General features: G+C 43.9%; 1 protein-coding gene across 1 annotated transcript in view; it reads left to right on the top strand.

Moving 5' to 3' along the window:
- Nucleotides 1-2,303: 2,303 nt before the first annotated feature.
- PLD5 (phospholipase D family member 5) overlaps nucleotides 2,304-10,562 on the top strand; it is a 110,266-nt gene continuing 102,007 nt past the window's right edge. The window contains exon 1 of the mRNA XM_056853058.1: nucleotides 2,304-2,495. Coding sequence (XP_056709036.1) covers nucleotides 2,304-2,495 — 192 coding nt within the window. The remainder of the gene's footprint in view (nucleotides 2,496-10,562) is intronic.

Raw genomic sequence — 10,562 nt, 5'->3', positions numbered from 1 at the left:
GCTATTTTAATGCTTTTAAATAACTTTAACTTTTATATAGCACTTCTAATAAATTATACTTTCAGTATTTATACAAAGACATATATATTTTCTTTTCACCCAACCTTGGGTACCCAGCTTTCGTTTTTAGGTTGGGTTTTATTCCCCTCCTTTTTTTCTTCCAGAAATATACCTGCAACACAAGCGGAGATGTACAGGCCCTCTCTTTCTGGAAATGCATTGTCTGGAGAATGATTTCTCTCCCTTCCCCCCAGCTGAGAGAAGACCTGGGGCAGTGCTGAAGGGGTTGGCTTCCTTTGGATGAGAGACTGGGGGTTTCCTTTGGACTAGAGATCCATGGTGTCTTTATTTTATGTACGACAGACATTTTTAAAGACGTACAAGCAAATCCCAGTGGAAAACAGCAGGCTCTTAAAAACTTGCATCAAAACGGAACCAATGTGCCTTCCACCCCACCTCCTCATCCTGGCTTAACAGCTCTGATCCTGCCTCCAAATTCAAATTTCAAAACTGTTTCTTAAAGTAGGAAGTGTGTCAGCTTCTGGAGGTTAGAAAGAGAAAGGGATCCCAGGACACTGGGGATGGATGGATGGATGGATGGATGGATGGATGGATGGATGGATAGATAGATAGATAGATAGATAGATAGATAGATAGATAGATAGATAGATAGATAGATAGATAGATAGATAGACAGATAGATAGATAGACAGATAGACAGATAGATAGACGGATAGATAGACGGATAGACGGATGGACGGATGGACGGATGGACGGATGGACAGATAGATAGATAGATAGATAGATAGATAGATAGATAGATAGATAGACAGACAGACAGACAGACAGACAGACAGACAGACATAAATACACACACACATACATACACACATATCAGTGTGGTGTAGTGGTTAGAGTGTTGGATGAGGATCTGGGAGATCGGGTTTCCAATCCCCACTTTCCATGATGCTCCCTAGGTGATTTGGGGTGAGCCACCTAACTGGGCTGTGGCTTGGTATGCAGAAGGACCCGGGTTCAATCCCCGTCATCTCCAGTTAAAGGAATTAGGCAAGCAGGTGACGGGAAAGGCCTCTACCTGAGTCCCTGGAAAGCCGCGGCCGGTCTGAGTAGACAATACTGACTTTGATGGACCCAGGGTCTGATTCAGTAGAAGGCACCTTCATTCGTTCATGGGTACGAGGCAACGTTTCAGCACCAGGGGAGCGGACAGCGCCAGAGCCTCGCCGGGTCGGCGATGCGCGGAAGCCTCGGGGCCAAGGCGGGCGACCGAGGCCGCTGATGCACGGGAGGTCTTGCCTTGGATTTGCCACTCTGCACATGCCCATTTCCCCGATCCAACTTCTCCGAACTCCCAAATCAGCCCCCATGCAGGGTTCGGAGACTTCAGGTGGGGAAACCGGGCACCCAGGGAGCGGCAAATCCAAGGCGAGACCTCCCGGGGGCGGGGAGGGACCCTCCGGCAGCCGAGGGGAGGCTCCCGAAGAGCGGGGAAGGCGGCGGCGGAACTTTTTGCGCGGGTGCGTGGGCTTGGGTGTGTGTGTGTGTGTGTGTGTGTGGCGGGGGCGGGGGGGCTGCTGCAGGGAGGCGCGGGACGCAGCACTGCGCCAACCTGCCGACCCCCTCCCCGTCTCCCCCCCCCTGCTCCTCCCTCCGCGTTTGCGGACGCGCGCCTGCCGCTCTCTCGCCAGCCGCCGCTTTGCGCGGCAGGACTGCGGCTCCGGCCAGGCAACAAGCGGTCCCCGCCTCCTTCCCCCCCTCCCTTTCCTGGGACGCCTCTCCTTCCTCCGCCGGCCCTTTCCCTTTGTTCCTAACCCCACCCCGGCCGTCGCCTTTCCTCCTCCTCCTCCTCCTCCTCCGCTGTCCTTTGGCTTCCCGGAGGGGCTCTCCATCCTTGGCTCTTCATCCTTTGGCTTCCCGGAGGGGCTCTCCATCCCTTGGTTTCCCCAAGGGCTCTCCATCCTTTGGCTTCCCCGAGGGGCTCTCCATCCTTTGGTTTCCCCGAGGGGCTCTCCATCCTTGGCTCTCCATCCTTTGGCTTCCCCAAGGGGCTCTCCATCCTTTGGTTTCCCCAAGGGGCTCTCCATCCTTGCCTCTCCATCCTTTGGCTTCCCCGAGGGGCTCTTCATCCTTGGCTCTCCATCCTTTGGCTTCCCGGAGGGGCTCTCCATCCTTTGGCTTCCCGGAGGGGCTCTCCATCCTTGGCTCTCCATCCTTTGGCTTCCCCGAGGGGCTCTCCATCTCCCGCTGGGTCTTGGGCCAGGGCTTTGCCTTGTCATGTCAAGATGGAAGGCAGGAGCGACTGGCTGGCCTCCCCTGCCCGCCAGGAGGGGGGCTTCCAGCAGGTGAGGCTGAAGAGCCGACCCCGGGAGCCCTCACCCAGCCTGACCCGGGTGGGCTCCGGCTTCTACAGCACCGTCCGGCAGCAGGACTACAGTGCCAGCGTCTGGCTGAGGCGGAAAGACAAATTGGAGCAGGTAAGGGGCTTGTTTGTTTCCTCTCATTGGTCATGTCGCTCATCTTCACAACAGCCCTGCGGGGCAGGTTCCATTTTACTGCCCATTATGCGTGGGAGGTTTTGCCTTGGATTGCCCCCTCTCTAGATGCACATTTCCCCCGTCCGAATTCTCAAAACTCTGCATGGGGGCTTATTTTGGCATTTTCAGACTTTGGATGGAGAAAATGTGCATCTAGAGAGCAGCAAATCCAAGGCAAAACTTCCCATGCATAAATAAATGGTAGAAGAGTTGGTTTTTATATGCCGGCTTTTTCCCTACCTTTTAAGGAGAACTGAACCGGCTTACCATCTCTTTCCCTTGCTCTCCCCACGACCGACACCTTGTGAGGTAGGTGAGGCTGAGGGAGTTCAAAAAGAATTGTGACTAGCCCAAGGTCACCCAGCAGGCTTCATGTGGAGGAATGGGGAAACCAAACCAGTTCACCAGATGAGTGTCTGCTGCTCCTGTGGAGGAGTGGGGAATCGAACCCGATTCTCCAGGTTAGAGTCCACCGCGTACAGAAGCTGGAACTTCTTAACCACTCTAGACTTTTTGGTCCAAGTGGGGATCTGCAGCTGGAACGCCTTGTGGGGCAAGCCCGGAATACCGGTGGCTCTCTGTCTGACTCAACCTCTCCAAACCTGTCCCTCTCCCAACAGAGCGCTTAAAGAGGAACGACAACATGTGGTATTCCTTTCAGGTGGGTGGGGAGGAAGACACCCCAGGCTGCAATCCGATCCACACTGACTTGGGTGTAAGTCCCACTGAATTCACCAGGGCTTGCTTTCAGTTAAAGGTGCAGAAAACTGATCTGTAACAGCTGCAGAACAAAGTTGGCTTCTTAAGGTTAGCGTGAAATCCGAGCGATTGAAACTGCCCGTATGTGATACTTCTGTATCGCAGACATGCTTTGTTTCCTGGTGTTACGTATTTGTGTAGGCTCAGCTTCACATCAATTTTCAAATTCCAAGAGGCATGGACCTGAATACAATAGATTCCTTATGGCTAGCTAGTGTACATTGTATGATCTTGTAGAATTCCACTGTAAACTAATGCATGTTGGAATATTATGGAGATTAGGAAGATAGGAATGTCTTTAAGTTTGCCATTGTTTCACTCCATATTTCTAATGGGGAGGTAAAACATTTTTTTTATTATTTTGGACATGCTTTTTCCTTCCTGTTTCCCAAGTAGCATGAAGTAGATTTCCTTCCAACATCAATTTCTGCAGCAGCAACATATGACTTAACTAAGTGTGTTGGGACCAGGGAAGAACTGCAGCTGGGGCTGACGGCAATGAATATTTTATATTTTAAAAGGTGCTGGGAAGTATCTGTGTATAAATGTAGCTACTCCAAATCTAACACAGATCAACCATGCAAAGTATAGCTAAACAACAGACTGTATTGTACAATAACATTGACAATCACATACAAAAGTCCTATTTCTTAAGCATAAAGACACAAAGTCACAATATTCCCAGGTTTCCAAAACTCACTAGTGAGTTTTTAAAACTCACTAATGAGTTTTGTGTCTTTATGCTTAAGAACTAGGACTTTTTGTATGTGCTTGTCAATGTTATTGTATAATACAGTCGGTTGTTTAGCTATACTTTGTATGGTTAATCTGTGTTAGATTTGGGGTTTTGTAATGTAGCAGATTTGCATAAGAAAATGGATAACTACACACCATTCAACACTGACTTTCTGACAAAGGATGAAATTGTGTTGTTGTACACCTCCCTGAAGAATAAACTACTTTAAACCTATGCCCCGTGAAGGAAATCAGTATACAAAAGCAAACTGTCTTTTGTTGCATGGGAAACTGAAACCGTGCCAAATGATGTAATCTAAAACAGCACAAGATTCAGCAGTACAGTCAATGAAGGGGAGAAAGTGTTACATTCCCTGTCTACAATACAATAAATGACTTTATTTTGGAGTGGGTGTTAAAAGAATGAGATGTGTGAATACAGCGAGCATTTATAAGTAAACTTTGGTCAAAGCTGCAGAAATAAATAAGATTACAAAGATTGATCCACATTGGGAAGAACTCATACAATGTCCTAGAAGTACTGATTTACTACTTTACTACTGCTTTACTACTGTCCCTTCAGCAAGGGTTCTCAGTAGACCAAAATGAAAGGCTAGTACTTTTGTTTTAGGAAACAGAATTTGTTTTAGGGATCAGTTTTCTAAACTTTTCTTTAAGCTCGTGTATGTTGGCTGAGAGATCCTAATGTAACACACTCCCTAACTCAAACAGCACTGTCCTTTCTACAGTCCATACATAGATAGATAATTGTAACACAGATCTCATATCTCTCAAAACTGAAGTAGCCAAACAAGCTTATTAAATCAAATCTGTTACATGGCCTAGTATCTTATTGTAGCTTTATTATTTTAATCTATGTATTTGGATTTATAATCTTCTTTATCCCAAGGTTCTGAAAGTTGATAGAAATTTATAAACCCAAATCCAGTAAGACAAAATTAAGAACTGCATGTGAAACTATTTGTAGAATTGAAGACCAAATGAAAAAGTGCAGCGGTGCCTCTAGGAGACTTTAGTCTTTGACAAGAAATTACTTGCTGGACAATTAAGCGGAGACTTATTTGATATGCAGTGCAGTCCTTTGTAGAGTTATTCCACTGTAAACCCCTTGAAATCAATGGTTTTAGACTGGGGTAAGTCTCCATAGGCTTGTACTGTTAGCCTGTAAATCTTTGCACAGTTATTTGGGAGCAACTCCAAATAGACTAATGTTTGTAAACAGGCATAGGTATGATGTAAAAGTGGTTATGTTCCTTATAGAAAAGGCTTAAATGAACAAGTTCCATTAGAGTTCAAAGGAACTCCATTACAACCAAACAATATGCATAATTATTCATGCAGGTTTACTCCCAAATAATTCTCCATAGGATTGCAACCATAGTTTAACCTTACATATTGTAGTTTAAAGGCTGGACTGAAATGCAAAGTATATATGGAGTATTTACTTGTTGTATTACTTGTTTTAATTATACCTTAATAATTGATGCTACTAAGACAATAATACAATAACATTAGATCACCAGTAACATACAGCTATCTTATTGGAATAGACTGATCAATATACAATGTTTACAGCTTATCAATGTACAACTTGCATTTCTTGTGACTGTACTGTGTTATGCATGTTCCAGACATGTATGTCATGTGTAGCATGTGGTGACTATACCCAGGGCTAGCACTGAGCTACAGTTTGGTGTCCTACCCCAAAGGAGCAGAGGTGAATCTTTATAGAGGGTCCCACCCTGGATTGGCCAGCCTAGCTTGGGGGGTAGGGCTAGCTTCTTACCTAAGTAAGTCCCCCCCCTTGCAGTTGGATGTGGACACCAGAGGCAGAAGATCAAAACCAAGTATGCTACATCATCTCTTGAACCATTCTAGGGAAGCTATAGTGGAGACAACCAGCTGATTGAGACCTCCCCACAGCATTGATGGGAGAGGTAAGACACCCTAGGATATTTGAGGCATGGGTGATTAATGCCTGCATTTTACCCACCACGATAGAGCTATGGTAAAGATTATCCAAGACTTTAGGTGTACCTGGAGTAAGCTACATTATGGAGCATTAACAGTTTGAGGCATTCTTTTTTCCTCCCTCTGTAGGGCTTGGAGGACAGGAAATCTTGGAGGAGATTCTGGCTGTTGTGCTAGCATGGGCCACAATGTCCTTGTGTTTATGGTGAAGCTACTGATGACGTGTTACTCCATGAATAGTAGCCATAGAACATGATGGATTTGAAGGAGTTGTCGACTCTCGCATATAAGAGCAGGGCCAAAACAGATATAATAGTGGTTTTGCAGTCTTCATGTTATGAGAATAACTTAATTTATGTAGGTGAACGAGCTATGATTTAGATTTACATTTAAATATATTTGCATCAACATATTAGCTCTTTTGTAATAGCATTCTGGTTCCATGCACACAGAGGTTAGCCCCCCCCCCCATTGACTTGGGAAGATCGTCATGGCTCTTGAAACACAGAGACACATTTTTGTGCCTGTAGTAACCTGCAGCAGAGGATCTCTGGGATATAGGTACAACCCTTTACTTCAGATGACCCTAAAAACCTTTTGAGTCCAGTATAGTAGAAATCTTGACTTGATTTCACTGGGATTATACCTGAGACAAATTGGCCCCCATATGCTATTTATGGAAGAGATAAAATAAAACAAACTCTGCAAATCATAGACAGATTAAGCCGTTTCCAGATTAGTGAGTTCAAGACATATTTGATCCTAAATAGTAAAGAAATAAAGTTAATTGTTCATAAAAAGAAGAGTTGGTTTTTATACTCCACTTTTCTCTACCATAAGAAGTCTCAAAGCGGCTTACAATTGCCTCCCCCTCCCCACAACAGGCACCTTGTGAGGTAGGTGGGGCGAGTATGGAACTGTGACTAGCCCAAGGTCATCCATGAGGTTTCATGTGGAGGAGTGGGGAATCGAACCCAGTTCTCCAGATTAGAGTCCACTGCTCTTAACCACTATGCCACACTGGCTCCGTTATATTATATGTTTTTCCTTTATTGATTCCATCATGTACTCCCATCTGCCCTTGTTGAAGGGAGATACACACACATTCCATATGCCCAGCCATTCTCTCCCTGCCAGTCAGGCAGGATAGAAACCATTGAACAGGACTTACTGGATTGCTGCTTTTATCAGGAGATTAGATCTAGGTTTATCAACCCAATATTGTGCAAATAGCCAGGTAGACTAAATTCCTTTTATACGGACCTCCTCCTTGCTGACTGTTCCAATTAAACCACCCTTAAGGTGGCAAAATTTTGTGCACTGGCATGCTCAATAAGACAGAAGAGGGTAGCTTAAATTTTAAACACTCTTATTAATTATAATTAACATATAGATATTTAGGTGTTTTAAATGTATTTTTTGCTAATGCTATATATTAACAAATTCTGTGCAGGTGTGTATGACGAGGAGAGGTTCTTGCCCGTAAATGGGAGTAGAGTGCAGTATTCATGTATTTAGACTAGGGATTTATCACCTTGGATCAGAGATGTGCTGTGTTATTGTAATGGTGATATCCGATAATTTTAATATGGCTGGAACTATGTCAACTGTTGCTGGTCTTTGACCTTAAATAAACTTGAAACTTTATCAAACTCGTTGCTGCAATAACATTCCATAGTGAAGTTAATTCTTTACATTTCCATAGAATAGTATTCTACCATTTTAATAATTAAGAAAATACCTATATGATGTAGGTATGATACACATGAGAGCCAGCGTGATGTAGTGGTTAAGGTGTCAGACTAGGACGGGAAACCTAGGTTAAAATCCCCACTCACACCATGGAAGGTTGCTGGGTGACCTTGGGCCAGTCACACGCTCTCAGCCCTGACTCTGGCAAGTATTTGAATGGGAGACCTCCAAGGAATACCAGGGTTGTGACAGGGAGGCAGGCAATGGCAAACCACCTCTGAATGTCTCTTGCTTTGAAAACCCTATGGGGTTGCCATAGGTCAGCTGTGACTTGATGGCAAAAAAAAGATACACATGCACATGCATGCACATCTATGTCAAAGGCGAAAAACCTGCCTATTTGCTACCTGTCCTTACCTAACCATGGGATGAGATGCTGTAATCCCTTGCTGTGGTTCTCATGAGCTTTCTAATTTTCATGCAGAACCAATCTGGGAAGTTCTGTGCTGTCCGGGAAGCTCAGCAAGACCAGCCTCAGGAATACAGAGGAACAGGGATAAGGAACTCGGAAGCAGGTTTGCTGAAACAAGGATCAGAATAGACAGCAGGAACAGAATTATAGCTCTCAGAGAACAAAGAGTGATAGAGGCAAAGGTCTGAGAGAAGGAAGAAAGCTGTCATTGCAAAGAACATTGCCTATCAGTTTAGTTTCTTCCTCACCTGAGAATCTGCCCTGCAGCTGTCAGTCTCAGTAAAAGCATACACATCTAAATACAAAGCTGATCTCTGTGCCTAGCAGAGGAGAGAGATATGTGTCTTTGGGAGTAGCACTGTAATGAACTGATCGGTTTTACAGTTAAAATTTCTGAGTAAGGAGGAAAGACTGCTCCTTACTCCTTCCCACCCACCCACCAATCTTTGATCTGCCCCCCCCCACATCTTCAGCTATCTTATTTATTTACTTCCTTTATATCACACCTTTCTTCACAGTGGGGACTCAAAGGATCTTACATCATTCTCCTCTCTTCCATTTTATACTCACAACAACCTTGTAAGGCAGGTTAGGCTGACTTTGTGACTGGCCCAAAGTCATCCAGTGAGCTTACACAGCAGAGTGGGGATTCAAACCTGGGTCTCTCAGAACCTAGTCTGAAACTCTAACTACTACACCACACCCACCCCACTCGGGCTTTTCTCAGGTCCGTAGAAACATATGTCTTGTCGGTTCATGTCCCTGATCTCAAGATTTAAGTATCCAGAGATGAGACCATGTTAAGAATTAGATATACTGATGTGCTAAGATGTTCTTTCTTTTTATTGTTGGATTGTATGAACCATGAAGAGAATTAATTTAGAAAATGTATCTTTCACCTTTCTTCCTTCTTGAAGTGCCATACGCCTCCCAGAAAAGCCAGTCCTGAGGGTGAGAACAAAGTAGGATGTGGCTGCAGTTTAAGAGGAAATCAACAGCAATCATTCCCACCTCTTTTGTGTGAACCCTTCTCCAAACAGAACAAGAGCTAACAAAAGTGTGTGGAAGAAATATTTCTGCAAATCCCCCCTATTTGCTCTAGCACATCCTACGTTGTTCCTGAGGATGCCCTGACCCTCATGAGTATCCTTTTAGAGGTGTAGCAGAGGGAAGTTAGAAACATTACTTCTGTGAACTCTTTTGTTTTATGGCACCCCATTCATTGTTAATCGTAAACAATTTGATTTTTCTTTGCTTTGCGCCTGTGGATTTATTTAATAAAATAAGAGAAGAGGAGAAAATGATTTTTTGCCCTTTTATTAATTGAATTAGTCTGTAACTATTTACAATTGCCTCCTCCTAAAACACCTGCAGCATATTTCATTTGGAAAGTAGTGTCTTAGAAACAGACAGTATTCTGATTTGTGTCACTGATTTGTCATTACTCTGACATGTATTTCTTAAAAGAAGCAAACATAAGGCATTCTTGAACAAGAATATTTGTTTGAAGCATCGAATGTGTGCCCAAGATATTCTATCCTCTCCACGCTTCCCACCTTTTTCATACTTATATTGTTTTTGAACATTTTCAGTACACTAGCATGGCTATATTTGCCAATACAGAAGGCAAACACTGTAATTCTACCAATTTATGATCCAATTGCATTTAATATAATTAACATTTATATGTTTATTAAGGCTCTCAGTTTTGTGTGGGTTTCTAAAACAATATAGAGTTTGTTTCTATTGTTAATGCAGCTTAATGGATAATATGGTAATAATAAAAACCAGGACAATTATAACAGAAAAGTGAAGAATATGTTGCTTTTTATAAGAACAATGATAATTTAGTGACAGCCTACAGTTCTGATAGATTAGAGATACTTGCTATGATCCAATGCCTTCTTGTGGATGCAGAAATATTAATGCATATATCGAGCATTTCACTTTAGCCAGCGTGGTATAATAGTTAAGAGCAGTGGTTTGGAGTGTTGGAGACTGATCTGGAGAACCGGGTTTGATTCCCTACTCCTCCACATGAGCGGTGGAAGCTAATCTGGTGAACTGGATTTGCTTCCCCACTCCTACACATGAAGCCAGCTGGGTGACCTTGGGCAAGTCATGCTCTCTCAGCCTCACCTACCTCACATGGTGTCTGTTGTGGGGAGGGGAAGGGAAGGTGATTGTAAGCCGGTTTGATTCTTCCTTAAGTGGTAGAGAAAGTCGGCATACAAAAACCAACTCTTCTTCTTCTTCTTCTTCTTCTTCTTCTTCTTCTTCTTCTTCTTCTTCTTCTTCTTCTTCTTCGTGGTATAGTGGTTAGCATGGTGAACTAGGATGTGGGAGATCCAGGCTTA

Source organism: Euleptes europaea, chromosome 7 (genome assembly GCF_029931775.1).
Source record: "Euleptes europaea isolate rEulEur1 chromosome 7, rEulEur1.hap1, whole genome shotgun sequence".
Lineage (NCBI taxonomy): Eukaryota > Metazoa > Chordata > Lepidosauria > Squamata > Sphaerodactylidae > Euleptes > Euleptes europaea.
This window is presented reverse-complemented; position numbering and strand designations above follow the sequence as displayed.